The sequence below is a fragment of the Xenopus tropicalis genome, chromosome 1, assembly GCF_000004195.4.
Source record: "Xenopus tropicalis strain Nigerian chromosome 1, UCB_Xtro_10.0, whole genome shotgun sequence".
In the NCBI taxonomy this organism is placed as follows: Eukaryota; Metazoa; Chordata; class Amphibia; order Anura; family Pipidae; genus Xenopus; species Xenopus tropicalis.
In genome coordinates this window covers 23447025-23465536 of record NC_030677.2, presented here as the reverse complement: position 1 = coordinate 23465536, position 18512 = coordinate 23447025, and the positions used below count along the sequence as shown (strand labels likewise).

Here is an 18512-nt window from a genome sequence, read left to right as displayed (position 1 = left end):
TACTCATTATTATTATAGTGATGCTGAAACTTTAGGCTGGTGCATTAAATTCAGTATATAAAATGTGGCATTTCTAGCTGTACTCATTTCTTGGTTTAAGTTCTCCTAATTTGTTTACATCTTTAATGAAAGCATTATTTGTAAACATCAGTAGTGCTCGTTGCTATGGGTTACTAGACCTGGACTCATGCTATAACTAATACTATATTCTGCTTAGCATCAGCAGTTAAGGTCAAGGCGAGGTCTGTACAATTAGGGCTCTGTTTGAAATGATATTGGAAATCTGTTGCACAATAAATTGGATCAATCATTTATATTGTATATATTTAAATAATAAAGAAGCCTCGGTAGATTGCCAGAGCGTATGTAATGCACTCATTTACATTGCATAGAAACCCATTTGCTACAATGTGATCTTCAGTAAATGTACAGTATGTACTGTGTAAAGGCAATGCATGTTAATAAATTATAGCCCGCAATGTAATTAGGTCTTACATCTGAATTAATAATGAATATTAGCTCTGTTTAAAATCTATATGTGAATCACAAACGTGGTGTTGGCTTAAATAAAGAACCAGGAAAAGTCAATATGAACTGATTGCCCAATTACACACATGGGGCTCACCACATAAAGCTTGTGATCAGGCAATGCATGACTGCAACAGAAGCAGAAGATCACACCAGGGCTGAAGTAAAAGAATGCCCTTGAGAATGGAGGGAGGCTGGGGGCCCTTGGGAATGGAGGAAGGATGCGGGCCCTTGGGAATAGAGGAAGGAGGCCTTTTGGTAATGGAAGAAGGCTGAGGCCCCTTCGAAATGGAACCAGGCTGAGGCCTCTTCGGAATAGAAGAAGTATGAGGCCCCTTGGAAATGGAACCAGGCTGAGGCCCCTTGGGAATGGAACCAGGCTGAGGCCCCTTGGGAATAGAAGAAGGCTGAGGCCCCTTGGGAATAGAAGAAGTATGAGGCCCCTTTGGGAATGGAGGAAGTCTTAGGCCCCTTGGGAATCGAGGAAGGCTGAGGCCCCTTGGAAATGGAACCAGGCTGAGGCCCCTTGGGAATGGAACCAGGCTGAGGCCCCTTGGGAATAGAAGAAGGCTGAGGCCCCTTGGAAATGGAACCAGGCTGAGGCCCCTTGGAAATGGAACCAGGCTGAGGCCCCTTGGGAATAGAAGAAGTATGAGGCCCCTTGGGAATGGAAGAAGGCTGAGGCCCCTTGGAAATGGAACCAGGCTGAGGCCCCTTGGGAACAGAAGAAGGATGAGGCCCCTTGGGAATGGAGGAAGGATGAGGCCCCTTGGGAATGGAGGAAGGATGAGGCCCCTTGGGAATGAAGGAAGGCTGAGGTCCCTTGGGAATGGAGGAAGGCTGAGGCCCCTTGGGAATGGAGGAAGGATGAGGCCCCTTGGAAATGGAACCAGGCTGAGGCCCCTTGGGAATGGAAGAAGGCTGAGACCCCTTGGAAATGGAACCAGGCTGAGGCCCCTTGGGAACAGAAGAAGGATGAGGCCCCTTGGGAATGGAGGAAGGATGAGGCCCCTTGGGAATGGAGGAAGGATGAGGCCCCTTGGGAATGGAAGAAGGATGAGGCCCCTTGGGAATGAAGGAAGGATGAGGCCCCTTGGGAATGGAGGAAGGCTGGGGTCCCTTGGGAATGGAGGAAGGCTGAGGTCCCTTGGGAATGGAGGAAGTATGAGGCCCCTTGGGAATGGAGGAAGGCTGAGGTCCCTTGGGAATGGAGGAAGTTTGAGGCCCCTTGAGAATGGAGGAAGGCTGAGGTCCCTTGGGAATGGAGGAAGGCTGAGGTCCCTTGGGAATGGAGGAAGGCTGAGGCCCCTTGGGAATGGAGGAAGGCTGAGGTCCCTTGGGAATGGAGGAAGTATGAGGCCCCTTGGGAATGGAGGAAGGCTGAGGTCCCTTGGGAATGGAGGAAGGCTGAGGTCCCTTGGGAATGGAGGAAGTATGAGGTCCCTTGGGAATGGAGGAAGGCTGAGGTCCCTTGGGAATGGAGGAAGGCTGAGGTCCCTTGGGAATGGAGGAAGGCTGAGGTCCCTTGGGAATGGAGGAAGGCTGAGGCGCCTTGGGAATGGGGAAAGCTTGCAGCCCCTTTTATGAAGCCCATATACTAATGTGTTTTTTTATGATTTGTATTTGTTGCACAAAAATATTTTGCGGGATAAAAAAAATTTTTTTTTCATTTTTTTCAAAACTGTGACAAATCAGAAAGTAAAAATTTGCCATCTAAAAGCTGTCTAATGTTTCTTTGCTTTGTGGTTCTAGAGGTTTTTTTTTTTTCTTTTACTCTTTCATTTGTGCAACAAAACAAAACATTTGGGTTTTTTGCATTTTTTTTGTGTACCTTGTTTGACACAATTAATTACCGGGTTTTCCCATGTTGAAGTCAATGGAGCAGGGTACACTGCAGTGTAGAACTTGTCTCTGTCTCGGGGCAGTATCTGTATGTAGGCAGCTGAGGGCCTGGGCCCAGGGTGGCAGCTGTAGGTAGGTGGCTGTATATACATTCCCCCCTATAGCTCACGTTTATTTCACTGACCCAAATAAAAATCTGGTTTAATTTAGTGAAATCTGTAAAAATGCAAATCTTTCTACAGAAAACAGAAAAATGAATATTAATCCAGATTCATATAAGAGAAATATTAGCATGGCATTATCCCGCCGAGCTGCGCGCACAAATCAATGTTCATTAGAGATGCGCGTTCTGACATTTGAAATTAGTACTTGAAAAGACGAAACCTGTCAGTAACGCAAATATTGCGCGGCTGAGCGGAGCCCGGCTATAAAGGGATTGCTTCACCCACATTAAAATGCTGTTTACTTGAACAGTTATTCACTCGATGGGAGTGCGGCTAGGGATTCTCTAACATAGGGGGCATGTTGGAACATGAAATCAACAGCAATACCTGCAGAATGGTTAAAGGGAAACTATACCCCCAAACAAATGTAGGTCTCTATCAAAATATATTGCATAAACAGCTCATATGTAAAACCCTGTTTCATCTAAATAAACCATTTTCATAAAACTACACTTTTTTAGTAGTATGTGCCATTGGGTAATCCTAAATAGAAAACTGCCATTTTAAGAATTAAGGGCCGCCCCCTGGGATCATAGGATTCACAGTGCGCACAAACAAGCCAAGGCACACATACATGCTAGGCCCCATCAGCCAATGAATGGACAGAGTTCTGCCTTTTGCTCCCACACTACTTCCTGTTACAGTTAGAGCTGCATTATTTCCTGTCAGCTGATCTCTGAGGGAGCACACAACCCATCACTAACTGGCGGCTCAAGGGAAAGGATGTAAAAGGGCAATATTTACTGATATATATATTCCATGTTGGAGAGATTCTTTAGTAGGTCCCATAATATAAACTATCTGTTGGTTAGGTATTTATTCTAGGTGTTTAGTTTTCCTTTAATATTGGAGGCAGATTTTGATTGACCGTCTTTCAAAAGTACAGACTCCGACACAAAGCCTGTAGAGAGACAGCCTGATGCAAAAGGGATAGTGACGAGTAACTTGATTATTTGAAAAAAATTAACTTGCGCTTTTCCCCGCTGTGAGTTTCCGGATAAAGGGTCTTTCCGTAATTTGGATTTCCTACCTTAAGTCAACTAAAAAAATTATTTAAACAGTAATTAAATCCAATAGGATTGTTCTGCCCCAATAAGGGGTAATTATATCTTAGTTGGGATCAAGTACAGGTACTGTTTTATTATTACAGAGAAAAGGGAATCATTTAACCATTAAATAAACCCAATAGGGCTGTTCTGCCCCCAATAAGGGGTAATTATATCTTAGTTGGGATCAAGTACAGGTACTGTTTTATTATTACAGAGAAAAGGGAATCATTTAACCATTAAATAAACCCAATAGGGCTGTTCTGCCCCCAATAAGGGGTAATTATATCTTAGTTGGGATCAAGTACAGGTACTGTTTTATTATTACAGAGAAAAGGGAATCATTTAACCATTAAATAAACCCAATAGGGCTGTTCTGCCCCCAATAAGGGGTAATTATATCTTAGTTGGGATCAAGTACAAGGTACTGTAGAGAATTATTTGATTAAAGAAACAATTATTTGATTACAATGGAGTCTATTGGAGATGACCTTTCCGTAAATCGGAACTTTCTGGATAATGGGTTTCCGGATAAGGGGTCCGATACCTGTACTGCACACTTCCAGATAGTTGCATTCAGTGCAGATTAGTGACGAGTGAATATGTCCTCTGCCCAAATTAGAAATGAGGAGTAGAGACAGAGGACAGACTGTGTGCCTAAACGCTGGAGTAACTTGCCCCAAGGTCTTCGCATGAGATCCATTTACCTACTGTATATCATTTAAAATATGGGTTTAAAACAGATGATATTAGTTAATGTAATTCAGTGTAATGTACTGTTTATCAATTATATCAGAGTTGCTATTTGAGACCAGATGTGACCCAGCAGCAGATGTTTGTGGGCACCATGTTAGCAGCATGTGACCCCAAGACATGTCGTCCGTTATAATTGACCCATTACCTAGAAAACTTGGAATTGTAAATATCCAGAACAACATGTATTTATTCCTGGAAACACTTCGCTCCCTCATACTCAGGCTTTATTATACTGGCTCTGCCGGGGATCAATAGAAATAACTGATGCCTGCCCATTACGGCTCTTTGCTTTGGGCAAACTGCTGCCCACTTTACTCTAACAATCACTGTGGCGCTGCAATAAAGATTAATAATAAGTTATGTGTTTATTTTCCCCATGTGTGCCATTTTCTTTATTTCATTTCTTTCACTCCTTCTTGATCCCATTCATATTGTAGAATTTCTTTCTTTCTTTTTCTTTCTTTCTTTTCTTTCTTTCTTTTCTTTCTTTTTTTTCTTTCTTTCTTTCTTTTCTTTCTTTCTTTCCTTTCTTTCTTCTTGATCCCTTTCATATTACAGAATTGTCTTTCTTTCTTTCTTTCTTTCCTTTCTCTTCTTCGTGATCCCATTCATATTGTAGAATTTCTTTCTTTCTTTCTCACATTCATATTGTATAATCCCTTTCTTTACTTCCTTCCATCTTCTTTTCTTTCTTTTCTTTACTTTCTTTCTCTACTTCTTGATCCCATTCATATCATAGAATTTTTTTCTTTCCTTTCTTTCATTTCTTTCACTCCTTCTTGATCCCATTCATATTGTAGAATTTCTTTCTTTCTTTCTTTCTTCTTGATCCCATTCATATTACAGAATTTTCTTTCTTTCTTTCCTTTCTCTCCTTTGTGATCCCATTCATATTGTAGAATTTCTTTCTTTCTTTCTTTCTTTCTTTCTTTCTTTCTTTCTTTCTTTCTTTCTTTCTTTCTTTCTTTCTTTCTTTCTTTCTTTCTTTCTTTCTCACATTCATATTGTATAATCCCTTTCTTTACTTCCTTCCATCTTCTTTTCTTTCTTTTCTTTACTTTCTTTCTCTACTTCTTGATCCCATTCATATTACAGACTTTCTTTCATTCTTTCCCATTCATATTGTAGAATTTCTTTCTTTTCTTTCTTTCTTTCTTTCTTTATCCCATTCATATTTTATAATCTCTTTCTTTCCATCTTTCCTTCCTTCTTTCTTAGATGTCTTATATTCTCACTCTTGGTTGGCCTTTAATATACAAGCTCATGCATTGCTTTTGTAAATGATTATATGGAAAGAGACAGGAACGCATATGGTGCCAACACTGGGCAGATGAAAGACGCAATGCTCATGCAGGGTTAAGTAAACCCACTTTAATAATAGATTTTACCTTCAAAATTCTTGGAATTTTCTATAAATAATTTGGTTTAATGTTCATTGTTCTATCTGAATGTGATCTTGTTTCTTTCCCCATATCAGTACATAACCAAAGGGGAAAACATAACCCAGATTTATGCAAAATATGGAGGTATAAAAGCCCACAGCATTGGCATTTGTGATGCTAACGGGTAGGTGATAAGGAAAAAAATGTAAAATGTTTTCCTTTCAGGGCATGTAAAATATGCAAGATAATGCATTTTCATAGCGTTAGCCTGGATTGGCAATCCAATTGATCAAGAGAAGAGATTTCCCAAGGATGAAAAAGCACAGAACCTATCTTTGCCCTTATAGCAAATGGGAAATGCTGCAATAGTGGCTTACAGAAACTACCATAAACCCCAAAATGTGTACTTATCCCCATATTACCCCAAATTCCTGGGATAATCGTTATCATTAACTATAATGATCTTTTCCTCTTCCATCTTCTCTAGCGCTCTAACACAAATATGAGCCAGATAAGAACACCACGTTTTGTTTTGCTGGAGGATAAATACAAATGTACTGCATATTAGCATGCATATTTAACTAGACACGGACCTATGACAGAAGTCCCATGGGTGCCCAAAGGCGCAGGATTCAAGGCAGACCTATAGCTCAGCATATGGATGGCTTCTGTACATTTGTTCTGTGCTGCAAATGGAATTTTGTGCTAAATGCAGCACAACATCTGCCAGCAACAGACTTCAACCACCAAAGGAGCTACAGTCACATTAATCAGGCTTAGCAACGAGCATCTTTGCTGATTAAAAACTGCAGCTGGGCTGAGCCTAATATGCTGTCATAATGGCACCAAATATGCAACTATGTGTCTGGCTGGGTTTAGCATTAAGGGCCAATTCACAGTGTAACTGCCTGCAGTGCTAGCTCTATTTAAACCGTGCACCACTCCTTGCCATACAGCCCATATATCCCATAATTTCAAGACCCTGCATGACAATTTGGCCTCAACAGACTATGTCCAGCTAGGTTGGTGAGAGCACAGGTTACACTGGATTCTCTTTCCTCAGAATGAGCCTTGGCTAGTTGGAAGAGAATGCTGAGAAGGCATTGTACAAAAATTAGGATTCTGGAGGTTCTTTGCAAAACAGGCAAAATCAACAGGGGTAATACAATATCCGGATCCCCCACAGTAGAACTGGATAAGGGAGAAGACAATGCCTGAATCTAGTGACGAGTGAATATGTCCCGTTTCGCTTAGCCATAAAATTCGCAAAGCCGCAATAAAATTCGCAAAACAGCGAAAAATTTCTGAAAAGAAGTTGTTGCGCGTTTTTTGTCACCTGCGTCTATTTTTTTTTGTCGCCGCACTTTTTTGACGTGACCACACCTTTTTTGATGCGACCGCGCCCAATTTGCCGCACAACAAAAAAAATCCAGCCAATGGCGAAATGCTGAAATTCGCTGTGAATCCATGCCTGTCCAAAAAATTCACCCATCACTACCTGAATCCCTTTTTTGATAATATGGCCCCTTTACTTATGCAAGTAGAGCCTGGGGAGGGTAATTTTCTTCTATCCCTCCTTGGTGGCGCACAGGCTGCTCTTACTAACTAGTCCTGCACTAGCTTACTTTTCTAGAATGTGCTATGACAGTTACTATTCCTGTACACTGGCTAAACCTCATTCAGGGGGTCCCTCTAGGGCAGAACACTTACTGGGCCTTGTTGATCCCAGGCTCCCTGGAACACATCCACCCAGATCACCTATAAAGGTCAAGAAGGAAGGTCCCACCCCTGCTCAACACTATATTACAGCGTGCAGGTTGTGGTCACCAAACCTAGGGGCATATAATCAAAATATGCTAAGAAGCAAATAGCAACACAGCCTTCAGTCTGTAACATAAGAACTAGGATGTATGAGGATTAAACTCATAGAGGCTGTTAACCCTATGGGTCCCTACAGAAGCTATTTATTTTATACGCACTGGGCACCTTGTGAGCATAGATGTTCATTTATCATGTTATATCTAGTTTTCTTGTTGCTAAGACACCATAGGGCTCTTATAGGTCCACAAGTGCAGTTGCAGTCCCACAATTTCCCCACAGCCTATTGACACAAGGAAACCCTGGAGCTATTGCTAATGCCCGACCAGGACGTATATCTCTGGGTTTCCCTTCATGCTCACCATCAATAGGCGCAGAAGAACTTCTGTAACTCTGTAACTTGCATGTCAAACACTGAAAATGATGGCAGATGGACTTCTCCACAATTAGCTCCGATTGGCAATTAGTGATGAGCGAATCTGTCCCGTTTTGCTTCGCCATAAAATTCGTGAAATGGCAAGAAAATTTGCGAAACGGAGAAAAATTTGCAAACCGCATTTGTCGCACAATTTTGATGCAACCGCGCCTTTTTTGACACGACTGGGCCCAATTTGAAGCACCTGCACCCTTTTTTTTGCCACGCCAAATTTGACATGCGACAAAACAAAAAATCCTGCGCAACAAATTTTACCAGGCCAAATTTTCACTGAAGTTTTGCGAAACAATTCGCCAATGGCGAAATGCAGAAATTCGTTGCGAATCCATGCCTGGTGAAAAAACTTGCTCATCACTATTGGCAATAAAATACGAGTGCAGTTGGGGTAATTTTGTCGCGTTGTGCCAATCTCATCGACCCCTTGCAACCTCAATGATGCTGGAATTCTGGGAAAAAATGCCCCTCTGTAGGGAAAAAACATGGCGATTGTGTTTGAAATTGCACTTGTGACCTCATATATATACATTAGTATATTGCGGGATGCTCAGTGCTTCCTGTCCCTGTTCCCATCTCTATATAAACACGTTGCGCTTCATTATCCAAACGTCTCAATTCAATTCCGGTGCCACATTCTGCTTAATTTTTTGCAGCTCTGTTGTAGATCTGTTTGGCTGATCCTATAATGGCCTCTGTATCTATAGTAACGGATTTTGCTTTGCAGATTTAAGCTTCCTTTTCTGTTTCTTACTCTTGCTGTTTCTGCCGTTTATTCTATGTCTTAACTGGAAGCCATTGTGTAGAGGAAATATTCTTTTATTTCATTCAGACTCCTGTCTCTAATTCACTATCCTTTCCCTATACTGTAAAGCACGCCACTGCTGTGTTCATAAGTTCCCTTTCAAGGAAAAGTAAGCCCTTGATTTCTAGTCTTAAAGATATTAGCAGTTTTTTAATTACTTATATAATGAATTTTAAACAACAGCACCTCCCTCTGGTCATTTAGCTGACTGGCTACACCTGGCTGAAAATTAACTTCATGAGAAAAGCAATGTCTTGTGATATTACTCTGCTTACAAAATAAAGTTAATGAGCAGTATCCCTGGCCAATTCTAAGCAGCATAGTGTCAAAAGAGGCTTCTTTTCTCAAGAAATTAATTTTCTGCTGACTGTCGCTAATCAGATTAAATGACCAACAGGTGATGCTGCTTTCAATTCATTATATCAGCAGTAGTGATGAGCGAATCTGTTCCGTTTCGCTTCGCCGAAAAATTTGCGAATCTTTCAAAAGATCCGCGAAACGGCGAAAAATTCGCGAAACGGCGAAAAATTCGCGAAACGGCGAAAATGTTGTGCGACAAAAAAAATTTGTCGCCCGCGGCTATTATTTTGTCGCGCGACTATTCTTTTGTCGCCCGCGGCTATTATTTTGTCACGTGGCTATTGTTTCGTCGCCCGCGGCTATTGTTTTGTCACGCGGCTATTGTTTCATCGCCCGTGGCTATTGTTTTGTCACGTGGCTATTGTTTCGTCGCCCGCGGCTATTGTTTTGTCACGCGGCTATTGTTTTGTCGCACGGCTATTGTTTCGTCGCCTGCGGCTATTATTTTGACGCCAGCGACTATTCTTTTTTTTACGGCCGCAACAATTTTTTGACGTGCGGCGAATTTTCCATCCGTTTCGCAAAACAATGCGCCAATGGCGAAACGCAGAAATTCGCAGCGAATCCATGCCTGGCGAAATATTTTGCCCATCACTAATCAGCAGTTTGAAAACTAAGAAAAATAACTGTTGCAAATTTTCATAGTGACTAGACAAGTATTCCGAGCAATTTTACATTGAAAGGGAGAGTATGTTATAAAATGTTCTTTTCCTAAAAACTTTGCAGTTGGTCTTCATAAGTCCATTATTACATCTTTCCAGCTTTCAAATGGGTGTCACTGACCCTGGCAGTCCTTAGGCTCTAATGGTGTTTATGCAATAAAAGACACTTAAGTTTGCCTAGGAGTAGTAACCCATAGCAACCAATTAGCACTTAATGCCTTTTATTACATAAGGGGGCATATATTTCAACATCTGGGTCCAATAACTGGATATTAGATACTGAATATAAATAATATTTGGGCACATTGGATGCCTAAAAGGGGTTTTGAATGGGGGCCTGTCACCCACACACAGAAATCTGTATAATAAAATCCCTTTGCAAATTAATAATGAAACCCAAATTCTTTTTTTTTTATTAAAACATCCATGACTGTTATTAATGCATTTAAAAATGTAAGCTGTCAATCATATATTGCCTGCCCCGCCTCTATGCCTCAAAAGGCACAAAGGCAGGGCAGTCAATTACTTTCACTTTCCATTCTGCAGTTCCTAGATATCACAGCACTCCTCATTCCCTATAATGGTGTAGCCTGTGCATGGGTATCAGGTCCCGCATTCTGGCGCTGGGATGATACAAAACTTGCCTTTATAATAGAGCCCACAAAATGGCGCCTGTTATTGTGAATTCCAACACTGAAGGGAACAAAATGTAAATAACTAATATAGTGTAAGTAAAGTTTATTTTGCCTGACTAGCATAATAGAAAAGGATTGGGAATTATTTCTTGGAGTGACAGGTCCCCTGTAATAATCACATAGGTAAGAAAAATCAATGCAGTAGACACGGAAACATTAGAATTAAACAGAAAAGTTGCTTTTGTTCATAGTGAATCCCACTAGTGCGCACTAAGGGCCAATGTCTTCACTGACCTTTTTAACGGCTGTAATTGTAATCACATTCATTAGCTGCAATACCAGTTTTCTCTTTATGGCTTTATAAAGTTTTACTTTCAGAAATCAATATGCCGTAGCGAAGCGGCTTCTCTATGCTCCTTAACATTTTATAGGCCAATATGTCTTCACAAATGGGTTTTTTCTCACCGGCGGATGCACATGTACAGGCACTGAGTGGGCCCTGCCTTCTATCGGTTTAGCCAAGGGCATTGTATTTATGGGCAGCTGTTGCTAAAGGTGAAAATAAAAAAACATGGTAGCTTTGCATCTTTATAATAGTATTTGTGTTTCTAATACATCTATGGGCCTGATGTTTCAACTATGGCTGGTCCTTTATGAGACGATTGCCAGATGAGCTGCGGGGGTGGGCCAAGCTGATTGGCAACCCATGATTCCCCCCACGCGTGTGTGCGCACACATGTCCAATGCCGACTCTGGTGGGGAGGTCAATGCTCCTGCCGGGGCAATGACAAGGGGGCACAGACTAGGGGTAGGCAGGAGAGGTACCTGTTTGGCACCCCCCCCCATCATTGTGCCCTAGACAGGTGCCTATTCTGCCTACCCCTAGTCTGTGCCCTGATGAGCTGATCTGATGGTTGTTGTATAATGTAGATATATATATATAGATGTAGTATATTATTATAAATATACTAGATATTCCAATATTTAATAATAATACAGTTCCAGAGATGAAGTGATTTTATTCAGATTTATTAGGAATTAAGGTGGCCACACACGTGGCGATTTTTGATCTTTCGTGCGACCATCAATTCGCCACTAACGTTCAGGGCTGAAACGGCAGATAAGGAGGTAGAAACAATAGGATTTCTACCTCCTTCTGCCAATTCAGCCCTGAAGGCAGATTTTGCTATGTTGCCCGATCAAAATCTTTTAACCTGCCCGATCGGCAAGTCGACCGATATCAGCAGCCTCCTGCGATATTGGTCGACTCGCCGACTTGCTATACACGCACCGAATATCGTACGAAACAAGGTTTCATACGATATTATCGGTGTGTATGGCCAGCTTTAGCCTTCAAAGGAGCTGTCTCCCCATAAACAACTGTACAAACAGTTCCACTTTGAAATGCAAAAGACCCTCCAGGTGGTTTCCTGTGACATATTACTACAGGTGGTTTCCTGTGACATATTACTACAGGTGGTTTCCTGTGACATATTACTACAGGTGGTTTCCTGTGACATATTACTACAGGTGGTTTCCTGTGACATATTACTACAGGTGGTTTCCTGTGACATATTACTACAGGTGGTTTCCTGTGACATATTACTTCAGGTGGTTTCCTGTGACATATTACTACAGGTGGTTTCCTGTGACATATTACTACAGGTGGTTTCCTGTGACATATTACTACAGGTGGTTTCCTGTGACATATTACTACAGGTGGTTTCCTGTGACATATTACTTCAGGTGGTTTCCTGTGACATATTACTACAGGTGGTTTCCTGTGACATATTACTACAGGTGGTTTCCTGTGACATATTACTACAGGTGGTTTCCTGTGACATATTACTACAGGTGGTTTCCTGTGACATATTACTACAGGTGGTTTCCTGTGACATATTACTACAGGTGGTTTCCTGTGATATCTTACTACAGGTGGTTTCCTGTGACATATTACTACAGGTGGTTTCCTGTGACATATTACTACAGGTGGTTTCCTGTGACATATTACTACAGGTGGTTTCCTGTGATATCTTACTACAGGTGGTTTCCTGTGACATATTACTACAGGTGGTTTCCTGTGACATATTACTACAGGTGGTTTCCTGTGACATATTACTACAGGTGGTTTCCTGTGACATATTACTTCAGGTGGTTTCCTGTGACATATTACTACAGGTGGTTTCCTGTGACATATTACTACAGGTGGTTTCCTGTGACATATTACTACAGGTGGTTTCCTGTGACATATTACTACAGGTGGTTTCCTGTGACATATTACTACAGGTGGTTTCCTGTGACATATTACTACAGGTGGTTTCCTGTGATATCTTACTACAGGTGGTTTCCTGTGACATATTACTACAGGTGGTTTCCTGTGACATATTACTACAGGTGGTTTCCTGTGACATATTACTACAGGTGGTTTCCTGTGATATCTTACTACAGGTGGTTTCCTGTGACATATTACTACAATGGTTGGGCTCTAGGGATGGTCCTGTGATTTATTATCACAGATTTACTAATCAGGCCTTGACGATAGCAAAGGGCAACCTCAAAGAGTGCATCCAATAGCTGAATAAAGGGTTCAAAACTAACACCAGTAGCTGTTCGCTGTCAGTTTCAGGCCCCTTAGTTGGAAGTAGGGGGCTGCTTAATGCTGTCTAAAGACTGTTGGGCAGATCAGTGCAACTTGTCAGATACTGTACATAAGAAACCCACTCATGCGAGTCCATGTTGAGACATCAATAATCTACTGAGAAGGTATCATTTCAGAACTGTTTAGAGAGGACACATAATCCCCTGGGGCTTGGGAGAGTGCAATGAGAAAGCATCCTGGATCAGTCACCAGAAATTGTATTTCATCAATCATACATGCAAATATCTCCTCAAGCTTGTCAGGCGTTCGGTCAACATTTAAACCAAGGCCAGGAAAAGCGCATTTACATTTAGGGAATCTAAATACTGAGATATCAACAATTCCCATTTTTATAATGAAGTCTCCCTTGTTCTAGAGCAGGGGTCCCCAACCTTTCCTTCTTGTGAGCCACAGTTAAATGTAAAAAGACTTGGGGAGCAACACAAGCACCATTAAGATTCATGGAGGAGCCAAATAAGAGCTAAGATTGGCTATTAGGGGCCTTTATGCACCCTATCAGCTTACAGGGGGCTTTATTTGGTAGGAAATCTTGTTTTTATTCAACCAAAACTTGCCCCCAAGTCAGGAATTCAAAAATAACTCCCTTGTTTTCTGAGTTTGTAAGCTTGAAATCATAAGGCCTTTTCATGATTTTAGGAAGGACCCAATGAAGTCCAAAACATGTAGGTCTGTATGACTTTAATAAATTAAGGTTGATGGCTAAACAGTTTGAGATCTTCGTTTGTGCCATTGCCCTTATTATGCTGGTCATCAATATGTTCTACTTCTTAGCTCTGTTTAACACATTAATCCAGTTAATGTACATAGTGATACTGCACGCTCCATAGGCATAAACAATAGGAAAAGCTCTCCCGTTACCCACATGAATCTTGGAATGTACTAATGGATTGTTCACAATCAGCTGCACCTACTCGAACCTACTTCGCAACAAAATGACTCTTCAATGGCTCCTTCATGATATAATTGACATTTATAAAATTATTTACGCTAAAATAGCCAATCAGTGTCCTCCTTTTTAAGTATAATACATTGCTTCTCTTTTTCAAAGTGATGCTTTTATTGTAGTGATTGTAGTATAATTTAACAGTTCACGGGTGCAGAAGCATCGCTATTTAGAAGTATAATAACTCATGAAAATAACCACTCAGGATTGTATTTGGTTTTTTTTTCTATTGTAAATTGATTTTTTCTTCTTGCAAAAAATGCAACTTTTTTGTAGTAAGACAAATCAACGCAGAGTTAATCTCTATGGTTAGGAATAGGGATACCCTGCTGCTACTTTCCAGTCTACCCACGCAGGGCATCTTGAGAATATAAACTCTATATATGTAGAAAGACTCTCTGCTGCTCTAGCTGATGATATAGATATTCTATGACATTTGAACTGATAATAACATGTTTGCTTCTTCTAACTTTAATGCCAAAACTCTTATTCTTACTCTGATGCTGAAACATTCCCATACTCTATCAATGTATGATTTATGATGGTACAATTCCTTGCCCTCCATGATAGTTTTCTAATGCACCACTTGAAAATGACTCTGTATTGCCATCAAAATTGAGCAAGATGCCACCAAATATGCTTGAACCACATTAACTGCACACTAGGCAAACCCAACCGACCACATCCCATTTGCACCCCAGTGTGCCGACAACCCGCGCACCGTCCCCATCTTATCACTAGGTATTGTAGAATGGGCAGTAACCTCAATGGGTTTATGATACTGTTGAGATCTAAATGTATTAAGGTGATCTTTCCTTGTGTCACACAAACAGTTTTTTGTCATCTTACACCAATATATATGTTTTAAAATATAAACTACAGGAGAAGCCTGGCACGTTGGTTGGAACCTATAGTTTTTGAAAATCTCATTAAAGGGGAACCCTGGCTTCCAAACGAAAATTTGATAAAGAGCCCCACACAACAATATACCTGTCACTGTAATCTGCTCCTTCAAAAAGTAGGAATAAATACCATTTTATCTTTTTGTATCATTTGAAATCCTGGCAGAGGAGGAGGGACTAAAACACTAAAAGTGTAACAGCTTCTCCACAGCTTACAGACAGCATGCAGGAACTACATAACCCCCAATGCATTGCAATGCGATGTTCCTTTCCTTTCCTTATTGACATCACATGTGCAGGGAATTGTGGGATTGGGAGGATACAGGCTGAAGGCAGGCTGAGGGGAGGCGGCTACTGTTACATTTTATTTGAGTCACAAAGTAGTCAGCCAGATCAGCAGGGGAACAGGGGGCGGGGCTTAGGGAACTGTTCCAAACCATATTATTACATTAAAATCATGAAGAGTCTGCGTATTGTTTAATTGATATATATCGTAAAGTTGCTTGAATTTATGTTTACTTTTAAAATGCTAAAGTTGTGTTTGGGTGGAGTTCCCCTTTCATTATACAATGAATAATATCATTTATGTTTTTTAGATTCTATCTAGATTCAATCTTTTGGACTCAACATACAAGTCAGAAGCTTTAATGTAAAGCACTGGGTAGTGATGAGCGAATCTTTCAAAAGATCCGCGAAATGGCGAAAATGTTGTGTGGCAAAAAAAATTGTCGCCCGTGGCTATTATTTTGTCGCCCGCTGCTTTTATTTTGTCGCACGGCTATTCTTTTGTCGCCCGCGGCTATTATTTCATTGCCTGCGGCTATTATTTCGTCGCACGGCTACTATTTCGTCGCCCGCGGCTATTCTTTTGATGCCACAACTATTCTTTTTTGATGCCGGCGACAATTTTTGGACGTGCGGCAAATCCATGCCTGGCAAAACATTTCGCCCATCACTAGCACTGGGCGTACTGGGGCCTTACTACAATTACAAGCAAGCCTCACACCTTGGGAAACACAGTTCCAAGTAACCCTACTAAACCTGGTTGAGGTGCCATATATCTTCTCAGCATTAATAAAAGGTTGCTCAACACATTTTATGCTCCAGTGCATTTATGCTTTTTGCCCATTAACTGGAAGTGTCTGCATGAATAATTAATGGCACAGATATCTGTAAATGCTCTTCCAGAATTCCACAGGGACTATTAATTTTTGCAGTGCAATGTGAATGATTGTTCTTAATAAGCACTCGTTTTTGCCAGTATAACGTTCCTCACCTTCGTCCCAGTAGCCATATGCACTTTTTTAAGGCACATCAACAACTTGCTTACATTTGCTTTCTTTTATGTTCTTTCATTTCTTGTCTATTCCAGGTTTATCCACTCCCTCATGTGCATTATTTGCTTTTATTTGAATTGTGAGCAAGAAACCTGAATGTTGTGGCCTACAGCCAATCTTCTGGTAATCAGGGACTGATAAAATGATCCGAGGCGATGTCAATGAAAAGTCAAAATATCAGAAGTCAAAATGACAACCACTTCAGTGAACCAATTAGGAGTTGGTGAATTAATCTAGGAATCCAAAACATGGACAGTTAAATAGGTGCTGTAATCTTTAACTTCTCCAAGTGGTGCAAGGTGTCTCTAACTTGTTTTGAGGTAAAGCAATGTTTCCAAAACTGAGGGGCTAGCACCCATGGGAGAATCTGGAGCAATGATATAGTAAGCCACGGATAGCAGCCCAGCTAGGAGGAGGGGCACCATGACCCAGGCTCATCCCTAGCCGGTAAGAGAGGCTTACCTTGGTGGGATGGTATAACCCCTAAGGTGGGTGGCCATTGTTGCAGATGGATTACGGGTGGGGCTCCAGGTAAGGTGGAGTCTCTTTTGTAAGTACGGTTTGGCGGCCTATCCTCTGGGCTAGGAGGCTTTACGGCTGGAGGATAGTGCTTTAGGTAAGGAGGGGCAGACTGACAGGGGTTCAAGTTATATGGATGTTACATGATGTTATATGTTAAATAATATTTACAATGTTTAATATGTTTTGTTATAAATGATGTAAATTATGATATTGTATTTTACTAAATTGTTATGTACTTGGAATTGTATTGAAAAACTAATAAAGCTGTGGCCAGTATCATTCCAAGATGATATCGTCACGCATTTTATTGGTTAGAGAGTGTTAGCGTGAGGATGCTGTGGGTGATGCCTGGGTCATGTTCTGCCTAAAGGTCTTAGGCTAATGCCAGACGAGGCACAGGGCGAATATTTTCGGCAAGCGGAAAATGAAATACGCTCGGGTGCAGGCACATGTAGCCGAAATACGCATAAAAACGCGAGACTTTCAAACTCTCACGGTTTTATGCGTATTTCCTCTACATGTGCCTGCACCCGAGTGTTTGTCATTCATTCGGGTGCAGGCACATGTAGGAGGCGTAGGGCGGAATTTTCAGCAAACGTTTTTCCGCTTGCCGAAAATATCCGCCCTACACCTCGTCCGACATCAGCCTTATTGGGTGAGATTTGCACTTCTATATCTTTGACAGCTTAGATTGTTTAGAGATTGAAGGGCAGTAAGAATGAGATTTCACTTGCTGCCCTAGACATCCTCGGATCTATTAAGGAATGACCAGCAAATGTTTTAGTATATCTGTTACCTTGTTATGAACTAATCGGAATCTTAAAGGAGAAAGAAAGGTGAAACTAGGGATGATCAACATTTTTCGGCAGGCATGCATTTGTGTGAGTTTGCCATTGGTGGATTTTTTTGCGAAAAAGGCAGGAAATTTCGCCATGAACAAATTTGTTGCATGTGTGAAGAAAAATTATGTGCATGACAATTTTTTTGGACATTCGCAACAATATTTTTGGATGCACGCCATTTTCTCCGCTTCACAAATTTTTGCGTTTTTTTGAATCTTTTCAAAGATTCGCAAATTTCTTGCCGAAGCGGAAGGGGACAGATTCATTCATCACCAGGGCCAGAACTAGGGGTAGGCAGAAGAGGCAGCTTCCTAGGGCGCAACGATTGAGGGGCGCCAGGCAGGAGCCTCTCCTGCCTACCCCTAGTGCTACTTTTTCATTGCCTCCGCCGCTTGTCATTCTCGGCGGAGGCAATGACCGATCTAATCGCCCCGCCCCCCCCTGCACCGCCTCCTGTGCTTTGGCAAGCTTTATCAGAAAGGTCTATATAAATACAGCCATAAGCACTCACTGAAAGTCCTCTATCAAAAGAAACACAGGATTTCTTGTCTCTTTTTTTGTAAACATGTTCTTCGGTGTCAGACTTCCTCTGTCAGAAAAATCCTTCAGGGCATGGGCACGAGTCTGCTCAGTCTGCTTCTCTCTCCCTCTTCCCCTCCCTTCTCCTGCTCCCCCACCCATTAAAATTTGCCCCCCCTCCCAACTCTGTGTAATCTGAGCTCCCAGCAGCTAGAGCAGCTACAGCAGTGGCAGTCTGCTTCTCTCTCCCTCTTCCCCTCCCTTCTCCTGCTCCCCCACCCATTAAAATTTGCCCCCCCT

The 18512-nt window shown here is 41.5% G+C and overlaps 1 protein-coding gene across 1 annotated transcript; it reads right to left on the bottom strand.

Annotated features, from left to right (window-relative positions):
- Positions 1 to 675: 675 nt before the first annotated feature.
- Positions 676 to 16286, bottom strand: LOC116411721 (proline-rich protein 2-like). Its single transcript, XM_031904543.1, has 2 exons — positions 16269 to 16286; positions 676 to 2079 (listed from the first exon to the last, which is right to left on the bottom strand). Exons 1-2 carry the CDS (start codon positions 16284 to 16286, stop codon positions 676 to 678), a joined length of 1422 nt encoding a protein of 473 aa, XP_031760403.1.
- Between the last annotated feature and the right edge of the window lie 2226 nt (positions 16287 to 18512).